Source organism: Ambystoma mexicanum, chromosome 2p (assembly GCF_040938575.1).
Source record: "Ambystoma mexicanum isolate Mex_15411 chromosome 2p, UKY_AmexF1_1, whole genome shotgun sequence".
NCBI classification, from domain to species: domain Eukaryota; kingdom Metazoa; phylum Chordata; class Amphibia; order Caudata; family Ambystomatidae; genus Ambystoma; species Ambystoma mexicanum.
The window spans coordinates 1,029,390,122-1,029,409,995 of record NC_090923.1 but is presented as its reverse complement, the minus strand read 5'-3'; the positions used below and the strand labels follow the sequence as shown (position 1 = coordinate 1,029,409,995).

The 19,874-nt window shown below is 47.2% G+C and overlaps 1 protein-coding gene across 1 annotated transcript in view; it reads left to right on the top strand.

Annotated features, from left to right (window-relative positions):
• The first annotated feature begins 245 nt into the window (after positions 1-245).
• Positions 246-19,874, top strand: part of SF3B2 (splicing factor 3b subunit 2) — a 633,281-nt gene continuing 613,652 nt past the window's right edge. The window contains exon 1 of the mRNA XM_069644893.1: positions 246-524. Within this exon, the coding sequence (XP_069500994.1) occupies positions 398-524 (127 nt within the window). The 5' untranslated portion in view covers positions 246-397. The remainder of the gene's footprint in view (positions 525-19,874) is intronic.

The window sequence follows — 19,874 nt, the reverse complement described above, 5'->3', positions numbered from 1 at the left end:
AGGTTATTTCCTGCTCGTCAAAGTAACACAGCCACTAATTGTTGTGGGTTTCAAACTCCGCTGGCTGCAGAGCAAAGTCAAATATGTCTAAATAGCGTTTTCCGTTATCATGGCGTCCAATGTTGACACAATCTAAGAGGAGAGATGTTAGAGCTCTAGTTGTTGTGTCTGCGGCTTGCGCACGCGTAATGTGCCTTGGTGTGCCTTCCAGCATCCCCCCCCCTCCTCCGCCGCCCCCAGTACGTGTCCTGCGCAGAAGAAGTACCGGTCACATGGAGTATACGCATGCGTAGCGATTCCTTGTTGGCACAGGGATTTTCAATATTTATTCTGGTTTGATATCTAACTCGTGTGCCTTCGCTCTGTTTATTTCCTCTGTGTTGCCGCGTCCACGACCATGGCGGCAGATGGGCATCTCGGGAATGACCCCAAGAGCGCTGTGGAGATGCAACGGGCGGGGTACGGAAACTGGAGCGGTGCCGAACTACAGACCAAGCTGTTGGAGCTGGGCGCTCCAGGACACGGTGAGTGGATTTGGCTCTCGTCCAGCACGGGGCGCTTGGACATTGTGAAGGAGGATGAGCTTCTTTATAGGTGGGGGTTCTTGCTAGCCCTTGTCAAGCGCATGGGATTCTTGGACATCGGCAAGAAGCACCACTTGAGTATAGTGAGGGTTGAGTTGGAGGTACAGAGGCATGGAGTGAGCGGGTGTTTGTTTTATTATTTGTAATGCGCACCAGACCCAAGGGTATCAGGGCGCAGCAGTTAAAAGAAAATGCAAGCTTAGTTACAGAGAATCATAAAGTGATTACAAAGCAGGTATACAGATATTACAAGGCATTGTGTACAAAACTATAGTTATGCTGTGGGGGTAGTCGGTAGTGAATCATAAAGTAAAGTACATTTCTTACAAAGGCTAGATATTACAGATATTTACAAATATTATGGGCATGGTTGTTAAAATGGATTTCTGAACTCTGTCCTGGAGGGGCAGAGGTTGAGAAGGCCAGCCTAGTTTCTTGGAACAGGGTAACCAATCAGGGTAGCGATGATGGCGGTCAAGACTAGGTCTCAAGAGGGGTGAGGGTGACTGAAAGCCCGCAATGAGCACACAAAGCAAGGACGCTTACAAATTACTCCAGACGGGTGTTATATTAAAAATAGACACATTTATTACAAGGCCTTTGTAGCATCGACCATAGTGAAGAATCACGGTAAAACTCTAATAAACCAACACAAATACAATATATATATATATATATAAGACCAATGGGTCTAAGGAATTAGAAGCACGAAATATGCAGACCACCTAGATGGGGAGGAAAACAGGCAGTGCAAGTAATCGTTACACCCAGTTCGACATCAGAGTCCACCTAACTAGAAGGAAGTCTGAGCCCTACGAAGAGTGGAGCCTTGTGCTCAAAAGTACCTGCAAACGCGGGTGGCAAAGGGGAGTCTCTTCGGGCAGTTCAGAGAGGTGAACAAAACGATGATGAACAGATCCCCGCTACTCAAGCGCGGTCTCCGCTTGTGGGCAGAAGCAGGGTGCGAGTGCCGAAAAGGGTTGCTGTTTACGACAGCGATAGAAAGCCACAGGCTCCTGCGAGAGAGTTACCGGTTAGGGTATTGGCTACTCACCGGTCCCCGATGCAGGCAGACCCAGGCTTCTCCGGTTCCGTTTCGGTACTGGCAGGTTCAAATGCGATCAGCAGGATGTCTCGACGCCGTGTAGATTCCGCGACAGCAGGAGTCGGGGTCGAGGGTGTCCCAAATGCAGCGAACACGCATAGCTTTGTTACTACAGCAGGGCATCTCGGCAACCGCATGTTTTCTTGTCCCAAAGGACATGTCTCACTTCAGACCTGGGCATGCCAAGTGTACGAATCGTGTGAGAGTGCCGAGGACACAGGATTAGCAGTAAGCCAGACGGCGGTGACAGAGCAAGTTTCCCGTGTAGGCTGGTCAGTCCACTGGATGGCCCAGGGATGCTTCCGAAGGCTTATGTACAGCATTTGGTGAAGATGCCGAGAATAGTTGTTCCCACTATTCTAAAGGGTCGAAGCGCCAGTACAGGTCTTCTCGTACGATCAGAGGCAGAGGGGTCTCACAGGAGGATAGCAGTGCAGGGTGCCAAACCTTCAGCGGGTCACCAGTGATTCCTCGCCTCAGCTTCTTGGTTGCAGGATACTTGGCTCCTTATCCTTTGATCGTGAGAACTCAGGAGATCGACATGGTAGTGGGGTTTTCAGCCTCCTCTTATCCAGAGTTCCCTTCACGCCAAAACAGAGAGGGCCCACTGGGAGATCCGCTCACAAACACTCACACCATACGTGGACCTATCACAGACCACGGTGGTCCCAGGCATTAAGGACACTCTAGACTCTCTGGCACCCAGGATGTATATTGGGAACAGACATCCCAGCCCACATCCTGGAGGCACACACAAGGCATGCAGAAGCCCGCGAAAGCGTTTAGCGGGAAAGTGCATGACCAAATAAGGACTCCCCCGGGTCGGCTCGACCTGGGGGAAGGTGAAGGGGCAAGACGGTCAGGGGACAGGACAGAGACAAAGAACCTCGTGGCATGGCCATTTTTGAGGCCAGGCCACCCATTAGGGCCAAAGGCGGGAAGCGCGGTTAACATGGCATAAAGGGGTTCAAAACACAAAGAAACGATAGCTGCCACCAGTCCCGTCCGTTGCACGTTTCATGATAAGTCCAGCGAGAACTTCTAGGGCCATTGGAATGACTAGAGACCCAAGAGCGCGGTAATGTAAGTTACGGTGCACTCTTGTTTCATGTTGCTCAAAAGCTGCAACCTGAGGAAAGGACTAAGGGAAACAAAGTCTCCCGGTACTGACTGTCTTAAGGGCATGCCAGTTTCCCCGTAAGAATGGAGCGAAAGCCCATAGGAGTGCAGCGGAAGGCTGCGCTTCTCTGGCAAAGTCTAGATCGGGGTGTAAAACAGCAAAAAGTTTGGGGGTTGCCACATGGAAGGAAAATTACCTACATACGCTGTGGGGGTAGCCGGTAGTGAATCAAAGTAAAATACATTTCTTACAAAGGCTGGATATTACAGATATTTACAAATATATTATGGGCATGGTACACAAAATTGCGGTTGCTGCCATGGGGGTAGTCAGCGGGCATTACTAGCTGCATTTTAGTTACACTGGCAAAGGATTATGCATCATGCGAATTAGTGGTCATTGGATTTCAGCCACAGGATAGTATTGGTTGTAAAGTTTTGGTAAGACTGGTCTCTTCTCATTGTGGGAGGCAGGGAGTTCCATAGTTTGACCGCTTTGATGGGGAACCTATTACCTCCAATCGTGGATAGTTTGAATCTGGGGATGGACAAGCGATCCCTGTTAGCTGCTCTAGTTGGTCTTGGGGATGTCTGTTTGTGGAATCACTCAGAAAGGTAGATGGGGCGGAGTTGTTAAGAGATTTATGGGTAAGCGACTGAGTTTTTTGGAGGAATTTGTCATTGGTCTGGTGCCAGTTATTCTGTTGTCTGCTCTCAGAAATGTGCTCTCTTCTGGAGATTCCTAGTAGTGCTCTAAGGGCATTGTTTTGTAGGGTTTGGATTCTTCTAATTATGTATTTGTTGCAATAATCCAAACGGGACAGGATGAAGGCTCTGGCCATGATGGTGCTGCTGTTGTTGGAAAGAAATGGCTTACCGGTTCTAATGAGTTTACACGTGTAGGCTGTAGAGGAGCGCTAGTATGTTGACCTGTTTGGAAAAGGACAGAGTAGAGTTGAGATAAAAACCTAGTGTTTTTACCTCCTGTGCTACCTTAATGAGGTTACCGTCAATTATGAAGGAGGAATAATCGGGTCCTGTTTTTTTTAGGTTAGTAGAGTACCCAAGATTTCTGTTTTATCATAATTCAGGCATAACCGTGCATGGCCATCCATGCCTGGATGATAATGTACACTCTGTTCACCAAGGCCAAATCCTTGTCATGATCCCCTGAAAGTGGGAGGAGGATCTGAGTATCATCTGAATAGTTAGTGTAGGTGATACCAAGATGGTCCAGATCATCGAAAAGGGGCTTGGTAAAAATATTGTACAGTGTGGGTGAGACACAGGACTCCTGTGGCACGCTGCAGGTGATGGGTATGGGGTCTGCCGCTGGTGAGGGCAAGAAGACCCTCATTGTTCTGCCACTTAGGAAATATCTAATCCAGGTTATGGCATCCTTGGAGAAGTGTGCTGCTGTTTCGAGATGGTTACATAGAATTGTATGATCCACCAAATCGAATGCAGCTGAAAGGTCCAGGAGGAGGAGCAAAGCTGATTTACCACTGTCTCTAAGCTCATCGACTTGGGTGTAATTCCAAATATTTTTGTATTTGCGTGTAAGCCACCTTGTCTAGTATTTTTAGCAGAAAAGGGACTGTTGTAATTGGCCTATAGTTGGTGGGTGTTAAGGGATCTAGCGTTGTTTTTTTCAAGAGTGGGAGTACCCATGATTGTTTGTGGTTAGTGGGGATGGTCCCAGTGGTAAAGGAAGCATTGATAAGCTTGGATATGAAAGGTGATAGTCCTCGAGCCACATCCTTGATGAGCTGTGCTTGGCAGAGATCACCCTGACAATTGGATGGTTTGAGGGACAGAATAATTATTTCAACCTCGATGATAGATACTTTGGAGAAGTTGAATCGAGTAGGTTGGGCTTCAGTAGTGTTACCAGCTATTTTAGGTGATGGTGGGTCCTTTTCAAGGAAGCTTTTTTATTTATTTATTATTTTGGGGATATTTTATTTTGTAAGGTAAGATACTTTATTGGATAGTGCATGTTGGTCTATCTGAGCACCATTTTTTATCTTTGGTACAAGTGTCTGGTATTGTGATAGGAGTCTCTAATTCTTTAAGAATAGTAAATCATTTTTCATATTGGAATTAGCTTGGGTAAATAAGAGTGTCGTCGGATGCCCGTTTAGCCAGACTGATTTCCTTTTTGTAGAGGGATGAGTTTGGTAAGCTTTAGTTTGTTGGCTTCCGATGGTAGTAGTTTCCATGCAGCCTCGCATTTTCTCTTTTGTTGTCTTAGATTTTTTAAGAATGGTGTAAACCATTTGTTCAGATGGTTTTTCGGCTTACTTGGTCTAAGTTTGAGGGGGGCGATCTGATCCAGGGAGGAGGCCATCATTTTATCATACTCCTCGACCAAGCTCTCTGGGTCAGTGCTGTAGAAAGTGAATTAAGGGTGGGGAGTAAGCAGGGATGATGCTCTTTTTTATTTCTAGTTAGTGTAGGTGGAGCCATCGGGTCAGGTATGGGCGGGGCTCTGTTGGTAGAGAGCGTAAATGAGAGTAGGTAGTGGTCGGTCCAGGCTAGCGGTGAGATGGAAAGGATGTTGGCATGGCAGTTGTAGTCTGCCACCCAATCTAGTATTCTACCTTTGTTATGGGTAGGGGTTTTGCTTCTTTGGGTAAAGCCAAGTTATGATAGAATATTCACCGTTGCCAGGGCAGGCTGATCCGAGGGGTCATTGAAACCCAGGTTGAAGTCGCCTAGTAGTAGTACTTGTGTTGGAACTTTTGAGGTTACTAGATAGAATAGTATTAATATCCTCCTCAAATGTCCCAGTTGGGCCCGGGGGGCGATGTATCAGATGGATATTAAGTGTTTGGGAGTTAAATCAGAGGTACTTTGACAGTTCTTCACACGATTGAATGTCGTAAGGGGGGCTAATCTCATACCTCCGCCTCTAGTCCCATGTCTGTCTTGTCTCAAGATTGTATAACCATCAGGGACTGCTAGCGTAAGCATGGGGCCTGCTGCAGCATGTAGTCATGTCTCGGTGATGGCGAGGAAGTCTCATCGCTCAGAATCAAGTCGGCAATTTCCATGGCATGTGCTACTAGAGATCTAGAGTTTATTAGAGCTCCTTTAATAGGCTGACTCATGAGTGTTGTGGTTGCTGGGAGGGAAGCTAGGTAGTCTTTAGGTGGTGCTGGACTGTAGTTTTTGTTTTAGGAGGGCAGTACTGTGCTACCTTTGTATCTACGGGCATTGGGCCAGGCAAGGTTTTTGGGGTCCTTTTTTTCCTATAGAAGTGGGTAGTGTCCTGATAGGAGGCTCATATATTTTGGCTAATATATTTTGGTTAGTCTAGCTCTGAGACGAGAATTCCTAGAGTCCGTTGTGCAAGGGTTGCTCAGGTTTAGGTATTGAGTCGTTTATAGCAAAGGGCTGTTTAGTTATGGTGGTGTTAGACAATTCGGGGAGTGTCATGGTAGATGGGTCCTTAAGGGCCAGAGTGTGAAGTCTAGCGAAGCAGAGTATAAAGCTCCGTATGAGTAATGAGATGCAGGCAGTCTGGCTGGTAGATGTAGTGAGCATCCTAGGGCTTAGTGAGAGTGTCTGCTTTCTAAGAGGACTGGATAATGAAGAGCAGTGGTGATCTAATGTATGTGCGAATTAGGTAATTGTGACAATATATAGGTACATACTGGTGGCCACATTCGAATATAAGTAGGGTGATAAGCATAGAGTAACAGACAGGCGGTTGTGCGCGGAGATAGCAGTTGCTCTAATAGAGCTGATTAGAGGCAGTAATTTCAAATGGTTAAGCTGTTACAAGTCCTTCAGAATGAGTGCGGTTATAAGCAGACCGCTCAAAGTTAGGTAGATAGCAATAGCAGCAGTATAAACAAGGTTCATGGGGGCTAGTAGTATTAGAGCATTTAGTATATTCACAAGCATTCTACTAAAGGCAACGTACAGACGCAATAATGTCTTTCAGGGCACCGTTAGAGAGTGTGCACAATTGAGTAATATCACTGGGGCTCAATAGCGTGGATTTGTACGAGTAGTGAGATAGACAAAGGCAATGTGCTTGAGAGGCATGCACAGCTCACACTATTAATTAATGTGCAATCTTATTTCAGCAGGAGCTGATGTTCATACAGAACACAGAAGCGCAATAAGCCGGAGGACATGGTGGGCGGAGGTAGCGTAGTGATGGTAGATGTAAGTGGAGTACAAAAACAAAATGACATATCTAGGGGTGTCACGGTGTTAGTTTTACGACGGTACGATAACCTTCTTGCCAAATGACGGTATATCATGGTTATCGCGGTATAGCAGGTGGAGTTAACTAATCTTAACAAATATTTTCTAAAAGGGTCATAAATTGACAGATTTATCATCACAAACAAAACCAGGCACCCAGGGCCAGAATTGGGCTTTTCACCATACTTTCCATTGAAATGCCTTGCTTCCACTAAACACAAACACACGTGTGGAGAGGAGGAGGGGGGGAGAGAAAGCCCTGATGCAACTGGCAAAGCAAACTGAATAGCTTTTTTCAAGTGGTCATGTTACCCTTTGGTATGGCAGCAGGGAATACCCACAGAGATGAGTGAATTTCGCAGTGTGACTTATTATATGTAAATTCAATGATAGAACCAGGGAAATCCCCCCCATTGTCATATGTTTAGAGAACATTATCCATTATAAATACATAGACCCCAAAGCCGCCACCCCAAAGTAAACCCTTTTCCTTCCTGGCACTGTATCTATTCTTCCTATTGCTAACATATTGATTTTGTGTCGGGCACGTGTGGTTTATGGAATGGCATTAAAAACTGCTCCAACTGAAACTACTTGGCAGACGGCACATCCAACAGTGCAAGACTGCGCAGCACTTGCTTACTGCAGCCTTTCCAAATCAGATTGAAAAGCACACTTAACGGTATAAACGGTATAACGGTATAAACAATGCAATGGTTATTATTGTTCAATTAATTGGTCCACGGTATCTTTAACGGTATACCGTTACATCCCTAGACATATCTGACATATCTGTAGTTGAAATGCAGGTAAAGAGGCGACGGATGTACAACAGTTAATTTCGCCTAGTACAACTCTTAAAGTGATGGTAACAGCACAGTGGGGATATTAATTACAGGGCAGTAGTAGTACATATTAGCAGGCATCCGTGGTACTGTGGCTTGGGTAGCGGTGAAGTCTTTGAGCATGGGCCAGTATCCTCGTAATTGAACTGTGACCGGCAGAGCGTCTAGTGGCAGGCTGAGTGCCGGTTGTAAGGCAAGTGTAAATAAGTGCGCGGGCCGATGTGGACTGGCTGGGAGCAGAGACTACTCAAAGTAGGTGGTGGGAGGAGGCAGGTAACAGCTATGGTAGGGAGGGTACGCCTTGATCAAATAGGAAGGGCTAGGAGGGACGGGGCGGTTGCATGGCGGAGTGGCTTTGGAAGGGTGAGGGCCTCCTAGATGAGGGCAGAGCCTCATTATGCATGACAGTCCTCAGAATGCGTGTTAGGCAAGATTGTATGCAGTAACCCTGTGGTAGACTAAACCAGTCTTGTCCTCTTGGTATTCAGTAACACACCTATTGTTATAGCTCTGCAATACACAAGTTGGTTGAGTGACTGAGCAGCCAGACTTATCTCAAGAGGGGTACATGTGAGCTGTAGCATCGAAATCCAAGTATCCAAATAACACACTCAAGGTTTTCTAGTAAAATAATTATTTATTTAACAATCAGTTTTAAATAAGCATTCTTTAAAAAGGGCAATGTGCAACAATCAGAATAAACTTCATAACACTTTCTCAGAATCAAGATAAGAAAGTAGATACTCTATAGAGATCAGACCTTCCAGGGTTTTGCGGCATGAAATGGCAAATTTTGCGGCACAACCCTTTATTTATTGCGGCATTTTTGCGGGACATTTTGTACTAACTGGAGGGTTTAAGATTGCCACATTGCAGGAAATAGGCAGAGTGCAAGGCTACAAGAGAGCCAGGGTATCATTATGTATCTTTTGTATTAATTTAATAGGAAGAGTCCCAGATGTCTCTGGCTTGGCAGAACAGTGTTTGATTTGACTACATTTCTGATAGTCATGCCTATTTAATAGTATTAACTATATTGATCATTATCAATTGTAATGCTGAAAATATTCCCCTTCTATGTTCTCCAAAAATACCCACACACCTCTCTCACCAACTCTCCATCACAACTTACATTCCTTAACCTCTCACTCTGTCATACAAATACTCACGTGCTATGTCACACTGTCAAGTCACAATTTGCAGTGCCCAGCCCCTCCCACACTCCAAATCATACTCCCAACTCACACCTTACACTCTACAATTCCTCCCGCAATATACAGTCCTTCCTTCTTTTGTGCTGCTTCTGCATCTTGCATCCTTTCTCCCATTCTATCGCACTCTTCCCTCATCCTTTTTCCCAATCTGCAGCTCACTGCCTCTTTCTGGCCAACCGCTTCCTCTCTGCTTTCTGGCTCACTGACCACACGCTCCTCTACTTTCTGTACCTCTGCTTGCTCTCAGATTTCTGGCCCACCGCATCACTGCTTCCTCTGCTCTCTTGTGCAGCGCTTCCTCCACTGACCCACTGCTCTCCCTCTGCTTTCTTGCCTATCACTTCACATCTCACCCATCACTCTCCCTCTCTCTCATAGTGTAACCATTTTTTTATTTTTTTTTAAATGTAGATTTTGACCCAGTTCCTCAAATAATGGGGCATTTAAAAAAAGAACGGAGGATATGCTATTTTTAGACAACCCATTTTTGGAAATGAGCAGGTCACCTTATTCTCAAAGGTGACCGGTGCATTTCCACAGGCTGGAGCTGTAGCGCAAATTGTGCGCTGGCCAGCTGCCTTGAATGGTGTTCTGGGTTGTTTGACCGAAGTGTAATTATTTGCGGTCGGAATTGACAATAGTCAATTTCGCTCTGAATTGATTTGCACTTCAGCTAAACAACCCAAAATGTACCTTTCACCACCACCCCACCCCCTCCCCTAATTAACTGCTTGGTCGCTGCCGCTTCCCCTGCAACCCTGCGGTGCCAGATCGTCCCTTTAACGCGGGTCCGATCCGACTCCGCAGGGTCCCTTTTTCATCATTTCCTTTTTTTTCTGTCCCCGCCTCCAATTTTGAGGAAAAAGGGGAAAACACTTCTGCAACCACCCTAGACCAAAAATACTGAACATGGGAAGCGGGTGACACCCCCGCAACACATGTTCAGTATTTATAAAAATCGATTGAATAGCACTGGACGAAATAGGTAAAATTGTGACATTCCATAGATTTTTGTCCTCAAAATGGGCAGTACTTTTAATAAAATCGCTCTCCCGACAGTGTTCTGCAAGCTCCCAGCGCCTTTTACAGGGACAGGCCCTCCAGGTGCCTGCCGCTGTAAAATGCGACCCCAAAAAACGAATTTTTATTCTGTGAGGAACAGAAATGCAAGCGACGCAGCAGCTGTTCATACCTTAAAAGAAATGCATGACAGGGTCAGGAAAGACCCTGTCATGCAGGGGCAGCCCCACATCCCGTGCGCGTAGGGATGCCTACAATTTCTGCACATTTAAAAGTGCATCTTGCTTGGAAATGAGGGATGCACTTTTAAATTGACAGAAATGCCACTTTATTTGATCAAGGATGTGAAAAAGGCCATCTGAATGGGCACGCATATAAAATGTGCCCATTCATGTGTCCCTTGTGGATTGGGCTGCACGTTTTTGGGGCGCAAGTGATGAGATGTGTTAGCGCATTTCATTTCTTGTGTAAAAAAAAAAAAAAAAATTGAGAACCTGGTACTCTGCGTATTATTTTTTTTAAACAGTAGTTTTTGCAGATTACTTAAAAAAAAAAGTAAAAAAAAAAACTAAAACATTTTTTTTTTTAAAAAAGATGCTGTTTTTGCACAAAACTGCTGTTTTGCGGCATTTTGCGGGATCGCAAAATCGCTATAAGCTGGAGGGTCAGAGATGCTTCATGCACACTTCTACACTCTGGGGTGACTTCAAATACTAGGACAATATTGGCATTTATATATCACTTTTATGCTTGGTAGAATTCTGAGGTTGTGAAAAGGGGAAGGTTTAGGAAGGAAAGGTCACGAGGTTCGTCACTGTTGTAGATTGGCCAGCTTCTCCGCCCAATCGGTTTAGAATGCATGGACTTGCCTCTAAAGGTGAGGCGCTCCCCTCCCAAACAGCAACTGGCCACTCCCAACCACCGTTTGCCTTTGAACGATAGAGTGGAGATAAAATCCTTCAATAATAAGGCGTGTTTATTGGGTGCTGTTGGAGAGGACTCTCATAAGTTTCTGGATTCCAAAGCTGAGTTGTCCTCTCATGGACTGCCAGAGGTGGTAGTTCCTTAACCATCACTTTTACTTTTTGCACCTCTGGATGTGTGATCACGCTGGGCCAAATGGGTTCCAAAAACAAATCACGACACCCAGTGCCACAAGTAGGTATACCACTTCTGACCCTAAAGGCCAATTAACAACAAGCCTCCAGTCGGCAAATAGCCTTCTGGAATACCAGGGGCTACTCTGGTCTCCATAGGGACCCAGATCTTTCCTCTCGAGCTTTGGGCATAATATGCCTTCAGGAAACCTGGCTTCTGTGCTCTCCATCTTTAGAATGATACACCTCGCTCCTCAATCCTGCCTACAGAGGCCTAAGAGCACGTCCGGCGTCTGGCTTACTTACATTTGTGAAAAGCAAAAGGACCACAAGGGTAGAGGGTTTGGATATTCCTAATCCATTTCTTGAGGTCATTGACATCACTTTCAAGGACCAGGATGGCGAGAAGCCTCAGCGCGGTCTCTTAACGTGCACTGGAACCCGATGCCCATTACCACTGAAGGATTTATGAATGCTACTACGTTGGCTATCGACAAATGGGTATTAAACTTCAATCCTCACTTTATAATAATAGGGGGTGACCTAAACTGCCCTTGCATCAGCAAAGACTTGGTGGTCCCCATATCAGAATGTGAAGGGAGAGCATCTGAATGGATGGATGTGATGTAGGCGAGAGATGACATCTTAAATTGCCAAACCATTGGCGACTGTCCGCCGACACCGGCTTGGTCCAATGGTTCTTATTCTAGCATTTTGGACTATGTTTTTGTCTCCAGCTCGTTAATTCAAGACACTGCTTCATTTGAGGTCCTTCACAAGTCTACAATCGATCACGCCTTATTAAAGTTTACTTGGTCTGCCAAAACGAGTCCTAGGCAAGAAGTATGGCCAACTGATATTGAACTAACTCCAGTCCTTTTCTGAAAAATTCTCGAGGCAGTCGGTTACTGGAGGTGGCGTGAACTATATACCTCTACTGTTGGAATTAAGCTTTGCCCTCAAAAAGCTTTGGCCAGGCCTACACTTCATAACCATCTTTTTGATGTAAAATTATCCAGGAAAAGAAGCAGCTTCAGAAAGATCTTAGACAGTTGAGCCGTTTGAATAAAGATCTACACATGCAGTAGCGGGTGGCGGGGGGAGAAAATGAATACAAGAACTGACTGCTGAGGCACAAGGCCGAGTCTACTCAAAAAGAAGCTGAGTGCATGTTGGTGGCACTCGCGAAAAAGGATGGCAGAGGAATTTGGCAAATCCTTAATGGAGCTGGGGCTCTACGTTGGCTGCCCTGGCAAATGTGATCTGTGAAGATTCCTGGACGTCCTTCTATCCAAGCTTTTCGCACCCGAGGCAGGGATCGACAGGCCTACAACTGGCAAAGCTGACTGCGGGTTGGCGCCACCTGTTTGACAGGCTTGATGTGGAGATGCTTATTAAGCAGGTCAACCGCTCCAGAGCTCCCGGCCCGATGACATTTCTTATTCCATGATCAAGGAAGCCCTGGAAGAGTGTGCCCCCTTTATTTCTGCCTCCCAAAAATGCAAGTGTCCCACCAGGACGCCCAATTGTGGCTGCTAAGGTTCACTCATCGAACCATTGTCGATTAATGTGGATACCTTCCTAAGACCTTTTGTAGAAAAGATGAGATCATATGTCCAAGATACCACCAGTATGATCAGGATTCTAGATAATTTTGTGACAAATGAAGAAGATAGCTTAGTAACATTGGACGTAGAGTCGTTATACTCTAGCATTCCCCTATTGAAGTGTGTGCAAATTATGCTCTTATCTCGAAAAAAGATCTGAACTGTTCCATCTGATTTTTTAAAAAAAATGTTTTGTTTTGTTTTTTATGGCGGAGTGCTTTAAAGTAGCTCTCATTAACAACATCTTTATTGTCGAAGGAGTTTTCTTTCCCCAACAACTGCATGGAACCAGCATGGGTGCAACCTTCGCCCCAGATCTGGCCAACCTCTTTATGGATGATTTGGAAAACAGGACGGTGTAGGCAGCCAACAATCCATTTAAGCAGCAAATGAAATCGTGGCACCTTTATATTGACAATGTCTTTCTGCTATGGGGAGGTAGTCCAGATTGTCTGTCTAGTTTCTTGAAATGGTTGAACACACAAGAGGCATGTATTAACTTCACCATGTCATCCAATAAAGATAAAATTCCTTTTTTGTATTTAGAAATATACAAATCCTCATTGAACAAATTAGGAACTAGCTTTTAAGTCTGCAATAGCCAGTAGCAGTTGGTTGGGCCTTCCCAGAGCGTCATTGCCTTCCTTTTACGGCGGTACTATCTCGCCAGCCTGGTTCAGCTCTTGTCTTGGGGGTCTTGTCAAAGGCATCCAGTGTACTCTGTGCGGCCCTATGCTTATTGGCTTTTGAAGGCATTCTTTGCCAATTGTGTGGTCCTGCTGTGAGTAAACATTACATGTCACCTGTTAGTCGTAGGTGTACTCCCCTACCTAGTGGCTAGGTCCTCCAAGGGGTCGGCCTCCCAGGGACCACTTTGTGTAGTGTACACCTACAGCCCACTGGGGAACAATCCCAGTCACCCCAATACCAGCGCCACTGACCTTCTGACAGACTTTCAGCCGTCACAGTTCCTGCAAACGTCCTAACGGGGACCAGACTTCTTCTCTGCTGTGGAATTCCGTACGTTTCAGACTACCACAGCAATTGCAATCACCTCTTCTATGACGAATGCCTCTAGGCACCTGCGCAGCCTCTCCTGAACTCCTGTGGGTGTATTATTTGTGTAAATGTCCTCATCAATGAAGCCAACAAGTGGCTATATTCAGGTTTACTTTCATAAATAAAAATATTTTCCTCCCTATATTTTGGGATTTGTTTCGAAATGTGCTATCAACAATAGGCACAACTGAAGTCTAGTATGACCGGTGGTATAGTGTATATGTTAAACTTAAGGATTTATTCTGTTTCAGCTACCAGTTGATTATTCACTGCTAGCTCCCTAAACCACTTCTAATCTTAGCCACACAGGAACGTCCTTTTTTGTACTTTTTCCCCTCTCAAGGCAGCTGCTTGGGAGTGGTTCTCAAGTTCCAATCTGCGCCAAGGCCACCGACCACCTCACAGTGATTGGCTCCTGTGCCCTTCTCCCACACCCCTGTTAGACCCCAGGGGTCCACTTCAAGAACTGTCCAGCCTCCCCTTACAGGCCGAGACCATCCATATCATGCATCTTACTGGCAAGCCAGCAGACAGTGTTCCGATACAGGCGCCCCGTGTCAACCATATGGTTGATTGCGCTTATTAAGTCCTTCCACAGACGTCCCTCGTTGGCCATTCATCAGTTTCACATCCCTAGGTACAGCCGCCTCAATGTCAATTGGGTCCCCAGGTCTCCCTCACATGCTGGGATCAGGGTCCATGGCAGCCCTATTCCCATGCAGGGATAAGCAATGTTGCTTGTATCGCTTACCCCCAACCGGGAGGCGGGGGCCACAGGCAGTGTTCCACACCACCGCACAGATTTCGGCCGATCCCCTGCTGCACCGCCTGCTGGAGTCAAGTGCCACAGCACTGCTGTCGCTGTCTGCGTTCCCCCGCTGGAACCCAGGTGGCCTCCACCCCCCCTCCCTCCCCGGATTACCAAGGCGCACACAGCATATGGCTGTACCTTGCAGCAAGGTCCTCGCAGGTTTCCTTTCAGCCTGCGGGCCACCGATCAGCTGCAATGTGGCGTACAGCCTTCAATTGTAAACAGTGGGCCTCCAAGGAGCCACCCGCCACAGTCAGTACCCGGCACTATCCATGAACTGTTACTGCTCCACAGCCAGTCCAACTCTGCTTTGTTTGCGCGTTCCCTCACAATTCCGAGGCTCTGGCTCCTCCGTCTCATGGTCCACGGGACCCTTTGTATCGTCCACCCTGTCCAGCATGGGCAAAGTCCATGACGCTGGGAGGTCCTTATTGCGGTCAACCGGCAACCGATTTAGCACCAACAAAAGTTCTGTGGGTCATCAACGGCCTGCCGAACGCAGGCACCACACAATCCTGTTGCTTTGTCATCACCTCACATCCTCACACACAAGGCCGTGGTGTTCTCACTGCTATTCGCCTTCTGAGGCCCTTGCCACCTTCTCCTTCTCCTCCTCCTTTTAGGATGAGGCATGAAGCCTCCCTCTCGTCCAGTTCTCAGAGTACTGCAACGTTATGCCTACTTTCCTTAGGCAGTCCTGCCGCGACACATGCGTGCGGTCGCCAGCTCCAGGTGTTAGTACTCGTTCTTCCTTAGTTCCATTCGTTCAGTTCCTTTAGGCCCCTTTGTTCTTCATGTTGGTGGATATCTTGCGACCCGCTCGCACTTCTCCTGTCGCTTCATTGACTCTTCGGGATCTTCAAATCGGCTGAAAGATCAGCACTGAGCTCCACACATCTTCATAGTGATGACACATGCCACGAATTTGGGCAACGCACTGTCAAAACCGGATCAGTGAAAGGATCCGCTCCGGGAGCCCTTCCCAGGCAATCCTCACAGCTCCATAGCAAGCCATGCCCCTCACATTGTCAGGGCTTATAACACTGATTTGCATTGGTGGATACAAAATGACTTTCATGACATTAGGCATAAAACTATTGCTTCCCGGTAACTCTGGAAACCAGTTTGGGACCTTAAACAGACTTACTCTTTGCTATGGGTGATGCACATATTAAAGGTCACATTTATAGCATTGGCAATGCATTAGAAGATAAAATGCCAAAGAGCACACACTGAGAGAAATGATAGCAGCCATAACTCGCTCAGCAATTGCAATGGATGAGGAAATGAAAGAAGCTTGTTTGGGTATTAGACCAAGACCGAAAGGTTTAACAAGTAAATACATTTGTGATGCTTGCGAATCTGCTTAGAATTGCATGCTGTGCATATAGTCCGACATCTAGTGGTAATCACAGAGTATTGCATCTTGTCTTGAGAGGATCGAAAGGGGGCGTTGACATAGGCGTGCCTGTTACCCTTTCCCTAACGTGACCTGTAGTGTACTCAAAATCCCTGATGCTCCCTCAGATTGTTTTTTGCTGCCCAGCTAGCTGGTCGCCTTATGCAGAGCTCTTAAAAATTGCAAATTAAATTATTTGTCCACGACCTCTGGTCGTTTTATATATATCCATCCCCTTCATCGACAGCTACTTATCTACCACCGTGGAAGACAACTCCAGACTTTGACGGCTGGTGCTCCGGTCGACGCTGGTCGGGGCTTCTGGCCGGCCTATAGAGTAGGGACAGTGCGGTCCGGGACTCTTTCTTTTCAAGAATGTATTTCCTTCTCCCCTCTTTGCCCTTCTGGTTTTGCTGTCGCTATGGACCGAACACCTTTTTTAAATTTTGCCCTTCTTGTAAAGGCAAGTACCCTTGGAAGGACATGCACCAGAGGTGCAAAAAGCGTCTCCCTCGATCACCACGAGGCGTCCTGTCGTTCTTGCCAGCTCTTGCATCCTACGACTGTTGAAGAACCGCGAGTTAAACGGTGGGCGGCCTACGCCATGATGCAGGCCAAGGGTAACTCCCCCGCTGCCGCAGGTGCCGGTAGTGACAAGGAATTGAGCGACAGGTTGATGGGAGAGCCACAGCTATCTTTGGAGTGGCCACGCTCCGAGTCGTTAGTCCCTGGCCCTAGAAGGCATGCCACCGGTTCTGCTAGAGGGAGTGCACCCCCTGGCGACGGGGACACACAAGCTACTCACAAAGGTAAAAACACAACCCCCCCCCCCCCCCCCAAAACGCCTCGACAGACTCGTCGGGACGGTCAAAGACACCAATGGCTACGTCTGTTTCCTCGGCGGAACCCGCCAATCCGCAGGGTCGGCAGCCCTCCCCGCAACCGCCTAAGCGGCATTCGTCTGGGCATTCTACTGACAAGGGTGTCGGCACCAAGATTCACAAGAGCGCGTTGATGCATAAACTACTGGCAACGTCTAAGACTGCGGCGAAGCCACTAGAACAGTTGAAACCTCTCCCAGAGACACTGAACATATGTGAGAGTATCGCGAAGATTGTCTCGGCGGCTAGTGAGCCTAAAGATAGGTTGAGGAATCCTTTTTCTTTTTTGTTTTGTGCCCCTGACCTACAGATTCTCTCTACATTCGGGGACATGCCACGCCAGATTCCCTAGTGGTGACTACGACCAGGAAAAGAGCAGGAGTACGCTTGTCCACAAGCGAAGCACCGCCAGACAAGGATTGCAAAAAAGTTGTATGTCCTGGGAAAGCGTGTCACAACTGCGGCGGCCTATTCCACCAGAATTGCCAACAATACCACGTTGTTGGCCAGCTACAGCGATGTTCCGTGGAATCTGCTCCAAGAAGGCCTGCAAGAGGTCCTCGAACCAACACGGTCACGCCTGTTGGCGATTGTGTTGGAGGGGAGGCAAGTGAATCGTAATATTCTTAATAATACCCTAGGTGCTGCAGAGACAGGGAGAACTCTGGCCGAAGGTACCCCATTGAAGAGGCACGCATGGCTGAAAAATTTGGGGTTCAAACCAGAAACTCAGGCAGCCCTCATTAACAAACCAGTGGCGGAATCTAACCTGTTTGGTAAGAACACAAGACTTTGAAGTCCTTAAACCAGATAACTCAAAGGCCCTTTAAGCAGCAAGGTAGAAGTTCTCGCCACTCCTTTCGCAGACAATCTTTCCCTCGTTACCCTCACAATCAGTATGAAGCGGGAACCACGTGGCCCTCAGGACAGGGGTCGGCTGCCTCAAACCAATATCAGTCTAGAGGACAGCGCCATGGCAAAGGAAGGGGTAGAAGCACCACCCGTAGAGGCTCCCTGGCCTCCATCAGAAATGACTCACCGATCCAGGTCCCCTACGATGCCTCCCCGGTTCAGGGACGGTTAACATTCTTCCACGCATGGAAGGGAATTGCCACAGACCAGTGGGTGCTCAAGACAGTCGCTCACGGTTACTGTATCAAGTTCAGCCGACCACCTCGATACTGACCTCCGAGACCAGGTGGTTGTCAACGAAAAATCGGAAAATACTACTGCAAGAGGTTGAGATCCTGCAGGAAAAGGAAGCAATCAAAGTCGTCCCCGTTCTACAGGTAAACAAGGCTATTTATTCAGTGTTCTTCCTTGTACCCAAAAAGGATTTCACCATGCGCCCTGTACTAGGCTTGCGCGCAACAAACACATTTGTCAAACCCCAAAAGTTTCAAATGATAACATTGCAAGAGGTAATCGCGCTACTAACACAGGGGGATTACATGGCAATATTGGACATGAAAGATGCATACTTTTGTATTTCAATGTTGCCGATGCACAGAAAGTACCTAAGGTTCATGATAGAGGCCAAACACTATCAGTTCAAGGTCCTTCCCTTCAGCATTGCCTCAACCCCAAGGCTATTTACAAAGGTGCTGGCAGTAGCAGCGGTTCACCTGTGCAGGCAATCCATCCCAGTTTTATCCTTACCTCGATGACTGGCTCATAACGGGGGATTAGTACGTACATGCCTTTCAAACACCCAAAAGACTTTAGATCTGCTCTTCAGTCTGGGATTCTCAAACGAGAAGAAGTCCAGCCTAGACCCAAGCCAAATCAAACAATTTCCGGGGGCCCTGATTCGGACAGAAGACGGCCTTGCTTTCCCCTCCAACGAAAGGGTTCAAAACATGCTGTTTCAAATCACTCAATATGTAGCCAGCCACGCGGTAACGGTCCACAAATCCATGCGATTGTTAGGAATGATGGCCTCCTGCATTTTAGTCCCACATGCACGAATGTGCATGTGCCCCATGCAAGAGTGGCTCAACAGCCAGTTGTGTCAGGCCAGCGGACAATGGGACGATCTAGTGGTTGTCTCGACAGCCCTCGTTCTCTCTGCAGTGGTGGTCGAGGGAAAACCTCTTGAAGGGGAAGACCTTCACCGCCCCTACAGTAGAAGCCACTCTCGCGACAGACGCATCTCTCATGGGGTGGGGGGGCTCACCTCCGCCAGCAGACGGCGCACTGCGTTTAGTCCACAGCAGTTGTATCCAACTACGTAAATATGTTGAATCTGTTAAGTGTTCAAAGCCCTGAAGGCCTTTCAGACAGTCACAGGGGAAGACAGTACTAGTCCTCACAGACAGTACCACAGCCATGTATTACCTGAACAAGCAGGGGGGGTGGGGCTACTCCCTCTCCAGGGTTATCCAAACTGTCCCAGAACATATGCAAGTGGGCTCTCAGGAATAAGATGTTCCTCCTGTCTCAACGTGTTCCAGGGGAACTCAATCTTCTGGCAGACGTACTCAGCAGAGACTTATGGCTAGCCACAGTATGAATGGCAACTACACGAAGACAACGTCTCCAACATTTTTCGCAGAATGGGGCTTCCCAGAGCTAGACTTGTTAACAACTCTGGAGAACTCACAATGCCCAGATTATGCCTCCAGGTACCGTCGGAACCGCTCCAACGGGAACGGTCTGTGGATAACATGGTCAGTGAAATTTGTTTACGCTTTTTCCCCCAAATCCCCTACTCAACAAGATTGTGCACAAGATGCACCAGGAACCAGTTACAATGATATTGGTGTCCCCAATGTGGTCCCGCCAACCCTGGTTCTCACATCTGACTGAGATGTCAATCTCCCCTCCAATGAAACTACCTTACCCATACAACATGCTATCACAGGATAAGGGGGAGACACTACATCCATGCCCACAAACTCTCAACGTAGTGG